The 19,083-nt window shown below is 40.7% G+C and overlaps 1 protein-coding gene across 5 annotated transcripts in view; it reads right to left on the reverse strand.

The window, feature by feature from the left end:
- Nucleotides 1-19,083, reverse strand: part of LOC123314236 — a 154,856-nt gene that overhangs the window by 35,229 nt on the left and 100,544 nt on the right. For 3 of the 5 annotated variants that reach the window (XM_044899384.1, XM_044899383.1, XM_044899388.1), the window contains 5 exons: nt 12,181-12,228; nt 2,657-2,788; nt 1,615-1,863; nt 491-1,551; nt 67-341 (listed from right to left, as the gene is read on the reverse strand). In XM_044899384.1, coding sequence (XP_044755319.1) covers nt 67-341; nt 491-1,551; nt 1,615-1,863; nt 2,657-2,788; nt 12,181-12,228 — 1,765 coding nt within the window. The remainder of the gene's footprint in view (nt 1-66; nt 342-490; nt 1,552-1,614; nt 1,864-2,656; nt 2,789-12,180; nt 12,229-19,083) is intronic. The other 2 variants (XM_044899387.1, XM_044899386.1) reach the window with 1 other exon arrangement.

Here is a 19,083-nt window from a genome sequence, read left to right on the forward strand (position 1 = left end):
TCGTTTTGAATGTACCACCCTCCGGGAGACTCGGTAGCGCTTGGACTAAGGGAGTATCTGACTAACCTGAGCTGTCTAACGATCTGCTGTCCCTCTGGATCTTCTTCAGGGAGCCCGCGGAAGCGTTCAGAGACACCTCCCGTCTGGGTTCGACGGTACGTATCTCGTACTCTTGAGCGCGCTCCGTCACATTGGGTACCAAACGTTTGGAGCTGATCTTGGACAGTTCGCTCTTGTAGAAGCTGGTGCGATCGCTCAGCAAAGGATCGTCCTCAGGCAGCGGCTTCCCGCTTTCGAACTGTTTCGTCCTGGTGAAGACGAGTTGGGTAGGAGAGCATACTCTGCGAAGAAGAGAAAAGTTTGTGGAATATGAAACAGGTTGATTTCACGCTTTGAGTTGCTCCCATACGATCTTTTCTCGATCATGTACCAAATCAAGGCAGCAAAGAAGATTGTTTTGGGGGAAATCACCTAATAACTTAGTCCTTACCTCTTATCGTCTCCATCTTCGTTGGTCACGGGCTCGTTGGCATTCTCCGAATTATCGACATCCAAACTAACCGCCTTCGTCATCTGCAGAGACTCTCTCAGCGTTCTAGTAGCGCCACCTCCTCCCAGAGGCTGCAGACTAAGATCCCTCTCGTTGTCGATGTCGTGCTTGACCCTCTGGAAGTTGTGATGCGTCGGTTTAGTCGTACGCGACGGCGATTCTTGCTTCGGCTCGTTCGGAGGCCACTGCGGCTTCTCCAACTTCTTCGGCCTACCGTAAAACTCCCGCTGTTTGAGGTTGGACTCGTACGTGCCGCCCGCGGGCATCTTGAGGAATTCCTCCTTCTGCTGGAAGCTCCTCCGATACCTGGACAATATGGCGGAGTCGTCCGTCTCCTGGCCCGTCAGCGTCGAGTTGGTCTCGAACGATGACAGGCTATCCTTGCTGCCGTCGGCGTAGGAGGAGGTCAACGACGACGTCGATTCACGCCTGTCGTCCGTCAAGCTCAGCCTACAACCGGCGCTGCTCGGATACGTCAACACCGACATGTTCGCGTTCGATTGCGCGTTCTCGCTCCCGTTGTTCGTCTTGTAAATATCCCTCTGTTTCTGTTTGTTCAACACCATCTCGTCATCGCTGGCTATGCTGGTGTACTCTGGCAGATCGTAGTACGGCTCGTAGTTGTTATAACTGGCCCTTCGACCCATGTTCTTAGAGTAAAGGGGCACCTGCGGCTGGGCCTTGCTGTGTCTGGTCTTCGGCGCGTCATGGATCTGGATCTCAGCGTAAATCTCATTTGAGGAGGCCGGATGGGACCTTCTGGACGCGGAGTCGGTGTACCTCGGGTCGTACTGGTAGGACTGCGGCCGTTTCTCCGACCTCTGGCCGTAACCGAAGGGGTACCTCAGCGACCTCCAAAATTGCGCGTCTACTCGTAATTCGCCCGGTCGCTGGTTGATGGTGTTGGTGAGGAACTGTTGTGCGCTCCTTCTGTCCACTGGCGGGGAATCGGGAATGAAGTTCTGGTTACTCACAGGGTTGTAGGCCGTTTCGGTGAAGAGCTGTGGATAAATAAAGATTCAGCATTCCCAATCGACTAAGTTTTTTTTTAAAAGTCTGCTCACCCTTTGTAAAGCGTCCTCCTCTTTTGGCACGACGAGTAAATGTAGATAGGTGGGACTCTTCTGAATTAGCTGTATGACAAAACTGTAAGGTTTGTCGATCACCTGTATACCGTTCACTGCCACTATCCGATCACCTTTTTGTAAACCCGCCTGATGGGCCGGTCCTGGACTCTTCACTTTTCGGACGAATATTGTTTCCATAGGCGCGTGAAGCGCGCCAACTGCTGCCAGTCGTCCATCGTCTTCCTCCTGGAAAACAGAAACAAACATAAAAAAATGTAATATTTACGTGAGTGAAAAATAAGTTACAATTTTGTAGAAGAATGCTCGAACAGGTCAATATTAATTGAAAATTGTGCAACTTTTCATGTATAATTGAGGAGTTTGTCATGCATCCCTTACGTTGGGTGGAGGGTAGTTAACTTTTTTTAATGGCAACCCCTGTCGTTCCAGAAATGGATAGGTCTTTTGTTGCTGAGGATGATTTGATCATTGATGGATATTTTTATCAACCCTGTTCTTGTTATGTTTTAAATAACACTTCAAAATATTAGTCCTTATTAAAATATGTCATATACTTCAAAATACATAATTTCAATAAATTTAACAGTTTCATATAATATAAATATAAAAACAAATAATATAAAATACGTCATCAATTACCAAATAAACAAAATATCTATCTATATTTGACACAAAATCTAGGCTTGCATTTAAAGAAACTCAACAACCCTTCCACGTCTCATAGAGAGTGCAAGACAAACTCCAATTATGACATGAAAAATTGCGTTATTCGAAAATAAACTTAACCTGTTCGGAGAATTTATCGACAAGAAATTTAATACCGCAGATACTGTGTATTACTTTTTACTAACTCTTTATATAAAATATCACACCAGAAGCACACTGCACTATATACCTGACTCAGATTGACTACTTACGAACTTAAAGGGGTAGCTAGGGGGATGAAGTTGATGAAGGGTTAAAAGGGTATTGGGGAAATCATCTACTGAACTAGTTATCAAGTTATTTGTATACTTACAGTCAAACCGTCAGGTGGGTATATGATAAAGTGACGTAAAGTGAAGCCAAAGTTACCACCAATGCGTTTCAGGTATAAACTTTTAGGCCCTCTGCAACCCGCCGGCAATGTGATTATCCCGGTTGGTCGATTCTGAAATGAAAAAAGAATTTTTATCATTTGAGTTGAGGAAGTAACACGCACGTCTTTGACGTCTTATTATTCGTATGCTTATAGAAAAGAAAATGAGACTGAATATTTTTCATTGACTACAATTATTTCACGTTAAACTTCTACTGGCAGTTTCAATCTTCCGTTCATCCCTCAAGATGCAGGTATATCAAATTCTGTCGAAAAACCGAATCGGCAAGTATATCATGAAAAATGAAAAATATACAGGGTGTAAATGAATATAATATGTGTTTAATGTTCACCAATTTCACCCTCAAACTTTTCAGGCCTACTTTCGGTTCGAGATGAGCTCGAACAGATAAACTTCATAGGTATCGTCATTGAATTCAGCTCCATTCTCAGAGCGCCATTCTGAAGTTAAAATATTCGCTGCTTCAAATGCTCCACATTTCTCGCGTCAATTATGCCGGCCGCGCACGTTCGAAATTCTCATTTGGAATTGGGGGAATCTTTCGAATTATTCGCGCAATGCAGTGGTCATTGACCGCAATAAACGCAATTTCTTATTTTCGTCGCAATGAGGACGAATTTAGGCCAGCCCATTCTGCGGTCGCGATCCCGTGAAAGATTGGTATGAAAATTGTCGGTACGGCGAATCTAATCGAATCACACGAAAATACGATCCGAATTCAACAGAGAGGTTTATTATATTCAGAATAAATCGAATATTTCCACTTTCACTCTTTCTATGAAAAAAAAAATGTGTGAAACTCGTAGCGCCAGTAACACGTTTCGTAATGATTATTGAGCTCTTAATTATTGGATAAACAAGAAGAATATTGTTTTCCCTTCTTTAGTGCTTTAAAATCTAGAAAAAGTTATCCTGAGATGTAAAAAGACCTCCGAAATGGAGTGATATAGTCGACCCACATTTCCTGAGACACCCCACGCATGATAACTGATTAATAGGTAATCAAATAGCGTATAAAACAACTTCACAGTGTCGAAATATAGAACGAATTAAATAAGGGGTTATTTTTTGCGCCAGTTCGATCGCACGATCGAATGGTCACGACTTTTGGACTAGAAAAAAAAATCTGTGGGTCAAGTCGATCAAACGCCACTTTAATAACAGCGAACGCTGAATTGATGCCGTCGATAACGGTAGATCTGCATACTTATCTCATGTGTCAAGTCCCGTCAATCGTTACGAGATGACTGACAATGGAACAATACCACTTTATGATGGCTACAAAGAAATTGGACCGAGAATTACGTACGCCGAGAAATTGCTCTACATAAGACGATGTGTAACGGCACAGATTACGTGAATTGGAGTAGGTACTTTGAGGTGAATAATTCTCCCTATACTCCACAATCTAAGCGGAAACGCAAAGACAAACTTGAGCATTTATTGGTTTGTTCACATGTTCGAAAAACCTTCAAGATAAACGCAATGAAATTCAGAAGCTTTATCGTTTGCGAAAAACATTCGAGACATTTTTCCAGTCAAATTGCTACTGAGAAATTAATCTTGCATAATCATGCCATAAAAGTGAGATGTGAAGAATGAGTATAATTATAATGGTTTTATCACTTGACTCGTTATTAACGATCGTTCAGCATTCTTCGCAAACGATAAAATTTTTATTGTAGCGTAAGAGCGTATGCTCTTTTTTTGATATTTCTCAATGTTGGCCAATCGACGTGATAATCCTAGTCGTGCTGTGAATGTCAGTTTTCATTCAAAGCTCTGAAAGGTTAATGGTATAATTATTCACTTGGAGGATCGGCAAAGTTTTTTAGCACCATCATTCTGAAGGACATCCGATTTGATGGTACTTTGTTAGAGATGCCCGATAAGTATTATTCAGTGTAATTATTGTGAAACTCAAAACTGTCTTAACACAGAACAAGAAAGTTATGCCTTGTGATGCTCTATTCCCACGATAATTTTATACGAGTAAACCATTCTAGTGAGAAATGATTCCGCGTTGGGTTTTTGTCATATTTTGCCAAACCGATTAGGTGATTTGCCTCAACCCGCTTGGTATTCTTTGAACTATCACTCACTTGATTCGGTTCAAAGATAATTTGTAATTATTGACCAAGGAACTTCCGAAATGTGAAGATAATGTGTAGTAACCTTGACAATAGAATGAAATAGTGGTCGTGACCTAGATACAGCGAGATTAATTACGAGATATGCGGCTTCTGAATGAACATAAAAAACTCAGTATACAAACAATTTGATACACGGTAATTCCAGAGATAGAACGTCATGCGTGAAAGAAGATATCGAGCTATTCGGTTTCCTCTCGATTGAGAAAAGACACAGCTGTAAATTCCAGATAACTACACCGAAACACAACAGAATTAATTGAAATCGATTCGTAGATCTGCTGTAACATTAAGGACCTTGTATCACTGCTGCTGAAAAACTCTTATCTTGCTCTGCCACATTTATTTCGGCAGATATTTTTACACTTCCAACATTAGTATCATCGTGAAACTCTAGTATGTAGGTATGTATTATTATTGGTATTTGGCTGAAGGTAGTGGGCAAATCCACTTGAGTGTTCAAGAGTCGAAAATATCGTATGTTTCAAATGACGGTCATTTCGCCTTCTTCGCCATAATTGTTTAGTGGAAAACATTTTCTCTTTTTCGGTATATGCACTTTCATGATTCCAAGCGTCGAAAAGATTAGGTTGGAATTATGGTGAAATCAAACCTGCTCACTAGCTTTTTCCAGAGCATAACCGTGGAAACGACCAACACGGCAAAAAATCATCTCCCCCGTTCAACAACTGACACGATTCTCTGATTCATAACCATCACCCACATAAAAATCCCCAACGACAACAACAACAACATCGATATTATTAGAGTAGGAAACAATGGCGTGACAATCGGCCGGGACTTCCACTTGATTGAATTCGAAAATAAATATTGCCTAGCCTCGCCCACAAACAGCGGTTCAGTCGATATTTTCAAGTACGCGAGCGAAGTTCGCGTGTACTTGAGCAGCAGAACTAGGAAACGGAACCAGTCTCTCTCATTCGATGCAAATCATAAGTTATATTTACGCTACTTCGCGATAGCAACGCCCACGTTGTATCTACATAGTTGAATTTTTTATAGGGGCAAAGAAGTCGAGACAGCTTGGCGACCGCAGAGACTGGGACTCCTTGAAAAAATGCCTTCAGAGATTGGAGCGATTGGAGAAAAACCACGATTGATACGAAAAGTAAGTGTCATAGAAATAATAGGGGGAAGTCTTTTAAAGAGCCAAAATATTTCAAACCGGATAGCAGGCAACTTGAGCGAATTCCAATATTTACTTCTAGAAGATGTTTTAGAATGTGTATCATCTACCATGACAAGTTGGTCTCATTTTAGCGGACTAACAAAATGAAAATTTTCAAACATCCGAAACCAAATTAAAGCATAAACATCGGCCAACCAACTTTAATTCAATCCGACGCCTGTAGTTGGCGACGTCAGGTCCGACCTGGAAAACTATAAAACTTATAGACGCTGAGGTAATTGGGTTTCGTAAACACAATTTGCCTGGATGACCTCATCGAAACAACGATGACGCAAGAACCTTACCGATCCCGATGTTCGTGAACCTTTTACGTTAGATATATCCCAGCAATCAACTCAACAGAAAGATACAAATGATTTTTATTCGTACGAAACAAATTACTTGTTAACCAGTGTAAAAAAAGATAGGACAGTTGTGTTTTGTAGGTAGACAGACACTTAAAAGCGTTTTTTCAATTCTTCAATGCCAAGATGTTGAGCAGTCAATTAGGCATAAACTTTAGAACTGATGCCTACAACACAAATAAGTATAATTTCCTGCCTGTCCCAACAATGTTCTATCAGTAGCATCCTTTTACGTTCATGTTGCAAAGGTGGGATATGAGTAGGTATCATCCGTGCTCGATAACGATGTTCTTACAGAGTCCATCCACATAAACGAACCATCAAACCCCAAAACGGAGAACGGGTATCCAACGCTCACAAACCCGATCTGCCAATTCAAGAAGAAAAACATTCATTTACCATCTAGAAGAGGCAACTTGTTCCACTTCTTCAATAGGTTAATTGTTGTCGAGATAACATTGTCCGCGCGCAAGACAATGATGCATAAACATGTAATCCGTATACATTCAGAGGCCGTTTCGCATAGGTACATCGTTCGAACTTCGCATTCAATCGACTTGATTCATTCTGAAACGGTTTATTGCCAGGGACGAGTTTGTGACGAAAATATCGAACAGTCCCTTTCCCGATATCAGGTGCAGTGGCGGACCAAAGAGGGTGGAAACACGTTGCGAACTTTCCATAAACTTCTTAGTGAAACAAGTCGAAGTCGAAGTTGTATACAAGATTCGTTAAATCCCCCACACTTCCAAATTCGTGAGCAGAATCATCTGACGATTAAATCATGATATTATCAATTCCTATTTTGGAATAATAGACAAATATTAAGTGCATGTCAACCAGCCCTCAGTTATTCATCTAGTATACAATGAAAGGTTGAAAATAAAACATTTCATTATACAGCATTAGAAACGATACGTCCGTTATGAACGCTGACTTCATACAATTGGTATGATAAATTGACACTACACAAGAAGGATGAACAGTCTCTTCGACTTTACATTCCAGCAATTTGCCGAAACTAATAAAAGCCACGCAATCGCCTGAAAACGACCGACAATTGACAAGTGTGAGAAATTTCCCGAATTGGACTTTTAGGAGATATATAATAGCGACCAGAAATCGCGAGTCGCATGCCACTGGTCTTCGTGGATCGTGAGCGATAATCACGTAGGCCGTTTGGTTCGAGTACGGCAAACAAATTCGCTGATGCGCATACAAGAAACCGAATTCTTCGAGCGATGTTGAAATTTCAGACACAATTAAGACCATGTCGATGCGTCCTTGACGGGAACGACTCCTCAACCTTTTACGGGTGAATTCTCCCTTGCAAAATGCATGAGTCGGTAGATGGAAGAGTCGGGAAGAAGCACTGCACTCGTACGGAGAATTTCTGATTCCAAAATAATCGATAAAAGTAGTAGAAATTGGTCGATCTGTTCGGTTTCCTTCACAGCTGATAGCCATTTTTCCTATTGGGAAACATTTTTATAGTTTATAGTCAACAAATACTCATACATTTCGACATAATGTTAAAGGTCTAAATACACTTATATACAAGAAAATACTCGAATTTGTCGGTATTATGTCTAAGAATATAGAATAATCCCTTGTACTTAAGCTAAACTAATAAGTTTATTCAATCTACCTTATTCTCTTCAACATATATAAGACATCTCAAACATTTTTTTGACATTACTTTTCCATTCACTAAAAGGATTAATAATTACATCTTTTTTTCCTGATCAGATTTGGAATTTGACACCTACAGAAAGAAACAGGACGAGAGGTTGGCCAAGAAGGACGTGGAATAGTTGGAGCTGAAGAGACACTGGAGAGCAGACAACTACAGAACAGAAAAAAATGGGGTGTTGGATGTGGAGAAAGGCGTACGCCGTAACATTGCCGCTGAATTTGAATACATCGAGGTCGCTGATTCTGATTTAACAATTATTTAAAAAAAAAATAGTTATTTTCCTATCAAGTGCGGAAAGTGATACTTGCCCGCACGAAACTGCCGTTGCCCGAACGATGCGAAGCAGAGTTCGGGTAAGCAGTTGAGTGCGGGCAAGACACTTTCCGCAAGAGTTAGGAACAATATTTTTTCTACAAGCGCTTGAAATATATAAATATATCCATTTCACGAAACAGATCATATCTCATTTGATTAATTCATATACAATGACAGACGTAATTCTGCATGTCATTACTATGGGTTTCTCATCGTTGACGTTCTGTGCATAGAATCATGATAGAATTTAATTTACTCTATAATATTTGCGTGCGGGAAAAACCCCTGCTAATCCATTCCCGCACGCAAATGCGTGCGGGAAAGAAATAGCAGGCGTTTTTCCCGCACGTTTTGGAAAAGTGACTCTTTGCAACTTGGAATGCGTGCGGGAAAAAAGTTGAACGCGCACGCTTGTAGAAAAAATTAATTTCGTGCTATGGCCCTTTCGAGAACATCCGAAGGAAGGTTGTTGAATTCCTAATATGTATTTCTTTCAAACGTTCAAATGTTTTGTTTTGAAAAAAAATTCAGTATACTTTGATTCGATATTCCAAACTCTTCAGGTATAGAAGTTAGTATATATTCTTTAACTTCTCTTGTCTTATGACTGTTTTATTACTCCAAAAATCAATAAAGAATTACAATTACTATTGTTTATTATTCAAAGCCGTTCAATATTTTGTTCTATATTTAAAAGAACATTCAATATAACCGCACTGATGCTCTGCAACGACGTAAAAAATTGAACTGCAGTGACTTGATAGTTCCGCAGTTCGCCGCCAGAGGGCGCTGCGATCACAGTGCAAAAATCGCGTCTACAGCGCCCTCTGGTGGCGCACTGCGGAACTATTTTCTAAAACGCGAAAATCGGGGGCACTGCAGCACTACTCCTCCGGAAACGAGGGCACTGCAGCACTACTCCTCCGAAAACGAGGGCACTGTAATTTGCACTGTAGCACTGTAATGCCGAGCCCGACTAGTAGTTCCGCAGTTCGCCGCCAGGGGGCGCTGCGATCGCGGTTCAAAAATTGCGTTTGCAGCGCCCCCTGGCGGCGAACTGAAGAACTATTTTCTAAAACGGGAAAATCGGGGGCACTGCAGCACTACTCCTCCGAAAACGAGGGCACTGTAATTTGCACTGTAGCACTGTAATACCGAGCCCGACTAGTAGTTCCGCAGTTCGCCGCCAGGGGGCGCTCCGATCGCAGTGCAAAAATTTAGCGCCCTCTAGCGGCGAACTGCGGAACTACTAGTCGGGCTCGGCATTACAGTGCTACAGTGCAAATTACAGTGCCCTCGTTTTCGGAGGAGTAGTGCTGCAGTGCCCCCGATTTTCCCGTTTTAGAAAATAGTTCTTCAGTTCGCCGCCAGGGGGCGCTGCAAACGCAATTTTTGAACCGCGATCGCAGCGCCCCCCTGGCGGCGAACTGCGGAACTACTAGTCGGGCTCGGCATTACAGTGCTACAGTGCAAATTACAGTGCCCTCGTTTTCGGAGGAGTAGTGCTGCAGTGCCCCCGATTTTCCCGTTTTAGAAAATAGTTCTTCAGTTCGCCGCCAGGGGGCGCTGCAAACGCAATTTTTGAACCGCGATCGCAGCGCCCCCTGGCGGCGAACTGCGGAACTACTAGTCGGGCTCGGCATTACAGTGCTACAGTGCAAATTACAGTGCCCTCGTTTTCGGAGGAGTAGTGCTGCAGTGCCCTCGTTTTTGGAGGAGTAATGCCGCAGTGCCCCCGATTTTCGCGTTTTAGAAAATAGTTCCGCAGTGCGCCACCAGAGGGCGCTGTAGACGCAATTTTTGCACTGTGGTCGCAGCGCCCTCTGGCGGCGAACTGCGGAACTAGTTCCGATTCAGAACTGTCGTGCAACGGGTATGAATAGCAGTGCTCTTGTTTTTAATGGTGCAGAACTGCACAGTGCAGTGCCCTCATCTGGCTATTCTGAAAAATAGTTCCGCAGTGCACCGTCACGTGGCGTTTTAAACGTAATTGAGCACTACGATCACAGTGCCCTCTGACGACGCATTGCGAAACTATCATCTCAAGTAAGTTCAGTCCAATTTTAGACTATTCGAAAAAATAAAAAATTAGTAATGATTGAAATTCTTTATTAATTGCCAGGGAAAAACAAGGTGTACTAGTAGGACAGATACAGTTACAGAAATGGATGTTATTAGCCTTTCCTAACAAGTCTGATTTATCAGAAACCTAAAAATAAAGACAATGCCAATATAACTCCCCCCATATCTGAATACAAGAAATCTATTTTTGGAGTTTGATACAAAATACATATTCCCTAAATACATCACAAAAAATTTACAAAGTTTTTTTTTGTCGCATCTTATTCAAATTGAGTTCTTGAATCAATTCTATCCGATTCTGAATTTTTTCCTCAAATCATTTGACATTTGACAGTAGACGAAGAAAGAATCAAAATCAAATAATCTTCCTTTCGAATGGGCACGAATTGAGAGGACTATAGCAAAGAAAATATTTTTTTTTTTGTGAAAAATTACTTCAGAATGGAAATCACCGATCTCGAACTACTCAGGAAACAAATATACTTATACATTACATATCTAAAACATTGATTTTCCATTTTTCCTTCCCATTGTGACAGGTACATCGAGATAAACAAATTTGAGAAAACTTTTTCGAGGGTCGTACCTCTTCAAAATTGAGATTTTAAATCAATTCCATCATGCTGATTCCGATTCTGCTTTTTCACTCAAAACATGAGACATTTTGAAAGTGACTACTTCACAGCAAGTGTCAGAATGAATAACACGCCGAATTGAAAGGCCATAACATCGAAAAAAAGTTATTCTGAAAAATTTTGGGTTTGGAATCGGAATCAGTGAGCTCGAAATATTCAGAAAACAAATACATACATAATATATATACATTTTCTATACCTAAAAATTCGATTTTAAATTCTCATAAAAAATATTCAATATAATAATAAGAATAAAATTTGCGAGAAGAAAGGTTTTTTTTTCACCTCAATTCGAACCGTGAGATATTAGACGAGTAGTCTGCTTGCGCCGACAACCATGAATGGGGCAATAATTCCGTCTGTCTTCGGTTCGCACGAGAAGATTATAAATAAAATCGCTCCTAGCACGATTCCGTCGCATCTTCGCCTCATTTCAATTGCTAATGGTCTTCTTTGATTATGGACTGCAGCTCTGCGTCCTTTATTATATTGTTCTCATACGCGTATCACGAAATTTCTAGGTGAGCTTCGGCCCGAACACGATGGATTTTATAGGTTAATGGTATTCAGGTATTGAGGTGAACAATGGATGATAGGTTATTGCCGGTACGCCAAATAATTTTAATAACGGTCCTCCTAGTCAAATGAGGTATTTTTAAGATATTCCTAGCAACAGAGAGGAAGACCCCCTGCAAGTGTGTGGGAAGTGAACGTTAAAAAATATTACAATTGTTGAAATTTGTCTCATATCTCAAGTAATTTCACATTTTTTTAAATTTTCGAGAATGAAATGAAGCAACAATATTACCTAAGCATCGCTTAACAATACCACGAGATCATTTGAACCAGTACAAAAATTCGAAAAAACAAAAATGACAATAAGAACATGCGAAAAAAGCAATAACAGATCACAATTTTCCGCGACAAATGCTTCGGCATTCCGACGTATCTATCATTATAATTTGCCATTCGTAGCGGTCGTAACATAATTGCATTTTAATCGTACCCACCGGAAACTTGTGTTCAGCTTGCGCTTCCTGTGCTCTCTGGAATGTTTCCTGCAACAAACAAGATGCGAATTATTAGTGGCTGGAGTGAAGAATGTTCACTGATTTCCGAACGGGAAAGAATCAGTGGAAAATTAATTAGAAAAGCAGTATTTATAAGAGGAAATGACCACATAATCAACTTGCTTCACGAAAAAAGTGTCACAAATTTCATATATTGACCATAGATTTTCAGAAGGTAGAGACAGGCTCCTAATTTTAGTATTTCACCATCGAAAGTAGGAAAGCCATAGAAGGACTCAAGCCTTGCAAATTTTTCTCAACACATTTTATTGTCTAGCTGAAGAGATGGATATAAATCATGACACATGACTGCTCAATCTTTGCCATAGACATAGAGACATGGACTGTGCCTTCCCTTTTTTCTATGCATGAAATATGGTCGAAAAAAGTGACAGAGAGAAACTGAACATCGGGCATGCTAGTTGTCTTTTTCTAGAAAGAGACAGGTAATGCCCGACGATCATTTGTCTCTTTCTATAAAATAGACAATTTTATGCTGGCATTGCTCAGTCCATGTCTCTATATCTATGCTCTTTGCATGTTTTTCGATGGACCCCTATCCTCATTGTTTTTCTATATTTCTATGCAGCCTCATCGCATAGAAATGATTCATTTCGCGTACCGGAAGAGATCGTGACCCGTCCGTATCTTTTTGCCCAACTTTCATCTCGTAAGCTTTTTCAGTCCTTTGTTGTTCTGTTCCAGGATAATTACAACGTTCGCGGTAACGCGGAAATGAAGTCGTAATTAATATAGGAACGGGCGTTTAATTGCATGTTTTGATGCGCGACCGAGGGCGGGCGTGTCGCTTCATTTCTGGACGGGTGGATTGAGAAAAACTTTCTCGGAGAGGATTTACGGTAGTCGTAAACATCTCGACTTTTTCGATAGCGAGGAGGAGTTCGACGAACCGCGATGCATTTCCGAAGTCCGACTACTGCAGGACGATTCCGAACATGGAGGTCCAATTGGCGGTGATGTACAGGGTGGGCAATATTCGTTGTCTACTGAAGGTATCTTGAGAACTAGAGAACTCTAGAAGAGCTAGAAGAAAACCAAAAATGGTCTGATATAGAGTGCTCGTCAAAATAATGGAATAAATTCATTTTCTCAGAAGAAAAATTTTTGGCAACAAAATCCTGAAAATGTCAATTTTTGTTTCACTTTTACCAAATTTCTATGCATTTTTGAAGGGTTTTTGTTGCACCATGTGCCATCCCCATCAACCCTCAAAATTTTTTGAATAGGGAAAGTGGGTCATTTTTTTTTTAAATCTTTCTGTTCAAAGAGGTTTTCAGTATGTGCACTTTTTCATGGCCCATTTACTTTGAGACGATGGTACCTGATGAAATTTGTCACCGAATGAAAGTCGACCATTACAGTTTTGTTTAGAAGGTTGATGGTGATGACACAGGGTGCGACAAAAATCTTTCGAAAATGCATAAAAATTTGGTAAAAGTGAAACAAAAATTGACCTGTTTCAGGATTTTGTCGCCAAATATTTTGCTTCTGAGAAAATAAATTTGTTCCATAATTTTGACACGCACTGTATAGATTTTAGAATGAGCGGTCCTGAATTAAGAATAGCACTTCCTGATACTATGCATTCTCTGCTTTTCAATCACTTGCTGCATTTTTGTAATGTTATTCATCATTGTGGCAACGTCATGTTGACATTAACGACATTTCATGAGTTCACCTAGTTACAAAAACTTAAGAGAATGATTTCATGGCTAACCGAGTGCTTTCATAAAAATGAATGGAATAAACATTATTTAACAAAAATAGAACAATTTAACGACAAAAAACCGTTCAAAGCTTGCGTTGTCCTCAACTACTTCGATGTAACTCATAACAATTACAATGACAATTGAATTCAGATGATCTTCTTCTGTGTTCATCCTCGGTGCAGCGAAATCAATTTAAATTAACGGTCAATTAGAACCGCAATACGCCCGGAGCGGACAACGCATCAATTGGAGCACGTCCCATTCATTCCGGCGGTAGCAGCAGCTTCCATCCATCATACCGACGAATCATTAAATCAACGCTGCTGCCAAAGGTCCTGCGAGCACGTTTTGATGGACGATCCTGCATGGTCGGGATATGCCCCCGAGCAAACCTTCGAGACCAGGACGTACGTCACCGTTTCCAGACCGAGATACGGTCGAAAAGGTCGCTAGGTTTCGCGGGCTAATGTGTATTAATCGCGATACGCTGCGAGGTTTCATATATGTTCCATGCCGCTCTCGGTGAGCGCAGTGATTTATGCGAGCGCTCGTCGCATGAGGAATGTTCGCGTAAGATTTTTAAGCGGAGAAAAATGAGGGCTAGATATCGGACATCTTGGTGGGTGCCGCGAAACATAAAGAGAACGGTTGTATACAGAATGGAATGAAAAAACTTGTCGTTCGGAACGTATGTTCTCAGGAAATTCGGAAACACATTATACATATATCATTTCGAAGACTTCATCTAGAACTACCTGACCTAATAATTTCCTTTCGAACCTAGAATCGATAAGAGAATTAGAGCTAAAGTAGTGAAAGGAGCAGTCTCCAAGCAAGAACTCTCTTTCTTCCCTTCTTTTTCTCTAATTATACAGGGTGTATTTGAAGAAGAGGCTTTTTTTTTTCAACAGAAGGTAGAACTGGTCAAAATAAAGCGTTTCATCAAAAATCACCTAAACCAAACCTTCAAAATGACAAAGTTGAAAAAGATTACTGAAATAGATCCTAATACGACCCTAGACCGTTTGTTAGCTGAATTATCGCAAAGCAGTGGGAAAAAACTTATCTCCAGATTCGACCATGTGATTTCGTTCAGGATATTAGCTCCTTCGATATTTACCTGGTAATGAAAATGGAAACTTAGGATTGCCGAATTGTTGTCATTATTTTTAGTAATTTACACGATTGCATGAAATGGCTCATTGGGTGAGGCGATTAATTAGGATCATTGCTTGCGGTGTGGTGGGGGTAGGTAGGTGCAAAAGGGCTCTTTGTGTTCCTTAGGGTCCGCAGTTTTGGACCGGGGCTTTGTCGTTCGTACGTTTTACTGAAGTAACGTTCAATACAGATCGGAACAAGTCTCGGAAGCCTCAGGGGAGACGTTCAATCAGAGACGAAATATCGACCGAGCTATAAAGTAGGTCTAACGGAAAATGGTACATAAATTAATGCAGTTTATTTGCATGTCGTTAACTTTCTAACCCCGACGTACGACCGGATCGCTATTTACACCGGCAATTACATACAGATCTATTGCTCATTTACTTTAAGCTAATATGTTAATGGCGGCCGCGCCATCGTGAATGGGAAACCGCTCCAGAGGAGGTTGATATCTCACGCAGGCGCTCGATTTATGGGGAGTACGGAAGCTAGGGAAAATTTACGACGGTACAAGGTATACCGTTCGCGGGAAATGGTACCGATGCGATGTAAGTAAGGCTACGATTATTATCAGGTCATTTCATCCCTGAAAAATCATCGTACAGATAAAAGTGATACATATTCTGAAAGAGCAACTCTTCTAGTGATAAACCTGAGAATTTCACTCATTTCGGCGCAACCGTTCGGTCTTGAGGAAGATTCAACTGACCCCATCTTTTTGGGAATTTTTGGAGGGTCAACGTTCGAGTACTTTTTTACCCAGGAAAATAAACGAAGATCTAAATGTGATACAGATTTTGAAAGAGCAACTCTTCTAGTAATAAACCTGAGAATTTCATCCATCTCGTTGCAACCGTTCGGTCTTGAGGAAGATTCAACTGACCCCATCTTTTTGGGAATTTTTGGAGGGTCAACGTTCGAGTACTTTTTTACCCAGGAAAATAAACGAAGATCTAAATGTGATACGGATTTTAAAAGAGCAACTCTTCTAGTAATAAATCTGAGAATTTCATCCATTTCGGCGAAACCGTTCGTTCTTGAGGAAGTTTCAACTGACCCCATCTTTTTGGGAATTTTTGGAAGGTCAACGTTCGAGTAGTTTTTTACTCAGGAAAATGAACGAAGATCTAAATGTGATACGGATTTTGAAAGAGCAACTCTTCTAGTAATAAATCTGAGAATTTACTCCATCTCGGCACAACCGCTCGGTCTTGAGGAAGTTTCAACTGACCCCATCTTTTTGGGAATTTTGGGAAGGTTAACGTTCGAGTAGTTTTTTACCCAGGAAAATAATCGAAGATTCAAATGTGATACATATTCTGAAAGAGAAACTCTTCTAGTAATAAATTTGGGAATTTCATCCATTTCGGCACAACTGTTCGTTCTTGAGGAACTTTTAACTGACCCATCTTTTTGGGAATTTCTGGAAGGTCAACGTTCGAGTGGTTTTTCTCCTAGGAAAATGATCCTATATTAAAACGTGATACATATTCTAAAAGAGCAACTCTTCTAGTAAGATATCTGAGAATTTCATTCCTCTCGGCGCAACCGTTCGGTCTTGAGGAAGTTTCAACTGAACCCAACTTTCTGGGAGTTTTTGGAAGGTCAAATTGCGAGTAATATATCTTCCAGGAAAATTATCGTAGATGTAAACGTCATACATATTCTGGAAGAGTAACTCTTCTAGTAATAAATCTAAGAATTTCATCCATCTCGGCGCAACCGTTCGGTCTTGAGGAAATTTCAACTGAACCCAACTTTCTGGGAGTTTTTGGAAGGTCAAATTGCGAGTAATATATCTTCCAGGAAAATTATCGTAGATGTAGACGTCATACATATTCTGGAAGAGTAACTCTTCTAATAATAAATCTAAGAATTTCATCCATCTCGGCACAACCGTTCGGTCTTGAGGAAATTTCAACTGAACCCAACTTTCTGGGAGTTTTTCGAAGGTCAAATTGCGAGTAATATATCTTCCAGGAAAATTATCGTAGATGTAGACGTCATACATATTCTGGAAGAGTAACTCTTCTAATAATAAATCTAAGAATTTCATCCATCTCGGCACAACCGTTCGGTCTTGAGGAAATTTCAACTGAACCCAACTTTCTGGGAGTTTTTCGAAGGTCAAATTGCGAGTAATATATCTTCCAGGAAAATTATCGTAGATGTTAACGTGATACATATTCTGGAAGAGTAACTCTTCTATTAATAAATCTTAGAACTTCATCCATTTCGGCGAAACCCTTCGTTCGGCACACATATATCCCAGAAAAATTAACGTAGAGCTTAAAGTGACACATATTCTAAAAGAGTGATATTATCTCTACAACCACGTCTCGTGCTTACAGTAAATTTTGTCACAAATCTTGAACTCTATCAAGCTGCAAGCACTCTTCCTGCGGACCACATCTTCCACGTACCATCCTCCACGACTCCGGTCCACATTTCCACCCAAATCACCATAAATATAGCTCGAAATGAAGACATTACCGTTTCCTAATGCCTGTCGACCGTCAACCCAAAGCGCGTCGTATACTATTTCAACGAATTAACGCAGTTTATGGCGTAAAATAAGTAGTAACTCACGCTTTATATGCGAATGAAATAGTGGACGGTCTAGCTAGCTAGGCGGTTCGGGCGCCTACTTTACGATCCACCTTCGCCTCCATTAGAGCGCGACATAAAACTCAATTAATGAGGCAGATGCCGATGCCGGCGTGTCTTCCTCCAGCGTTCTCCATTAATAAATTCGAGAAGGATGATGGAAGGATACGAGCCGGAGAGGGTTAAATCAGCGGTGTGCGGACGTTGTTGAGAAACAGAAGCCGGCAGAGCCAAATATGGCGGGAAGTTTATGGACGCCCGTCCTCCACATTCGGAAGAGATTGGATGGAAGCAGTGGCGTAACTATGAAGAGTACAAAACAGTTTTTTCTCATCAAAAAAACCATACTTTGGATAAGGCGTTCTTTCCTGAATTTCGATGGAAATTTGATGAATATTCCGGTCGTCTCACTCGATGTAATTCCTTTTCGAGAATGGGAGCAGTGGCGTAACGATGAAGAGTACGAAAAAGTTTTTCTCCTCAAAAAGAACAATACTTTGGATAAGGCGTTCTTTCCTGGATTTCGATGGAAACCTGATGAATATTCCGGTCGTCACACTCGACGTAATTCCTTTTCGAGTACTTTTGGAGGAGAGGTGAAAGCGCAAACGCGACCGACCGTTCGAAAACACAACATCGCCTGTCAGGAGAATTCCTCGCATTATCGGTTGACGTGCCTCGCCTAGAACATGATTTAGTAAGTAGCGATTTTGCGGATCGAGTGTCCGTAAAAAGAGAAATTTCATCAAGGATTTCGCGTCGGCCACGATCCTGTCAGGATGATTGATAAAGCGCTCTTCCTCATTTTCGAAAGGGCAAAAATATTGACGGAGATTTCCGAATCGAGATGGCGCATTCGACTATCTGACATATTGGTTCGCTACTCTGTGGTTCAGACGTCAGATTTCTCCGCTTTCACATACGATAGTGCGCAAATATACGGTTTGTCTGAAACCTAGCCTGGAAATAAACTCTTTCCGAGCACTTTTTCAGAGAAACAAAGAATTATGAAAACCGTAGCCGTAGATTTTGGCAATTTCGAAAATTTCTCATAACTTTTTTGTCTTTGAAGTTATAGATCTAACAGTTCAACCTTCTACAGGCACTTTTTCACGTAGAAGCCACTGACGAACTCAAAAAAATTTCCTGTTTTAGATTTCGAATATTAGCCAAACTTTTATTTATTTTAGTGGAAACTATTATTAAATTTTTTATTTTGAATTGGAAAAAATCGTTTGTCAGTATATGCTGCGTATGAAATGACCTGTTTAAGGCTCAAATGGGGAATTCTCCTCAATTTGGGTTATCACAGCATAAGCAAGTTTAAACTGAATAATTACGAGTT

Source organism: Coccinella septempunctata, chromosome 5 (assembly GCF_907165205.1).
Source record: "Coccinella septempunctata chromosome 5, icCocSept1.1, whole genome shotgun sequence".
NCBI classification, from domain to species: Eukaryota; Metazoa; Arthropoda; class Insecta; order Coleoptera; family Coccinellidae; genus Coccinella; species Coccinella septempunctata.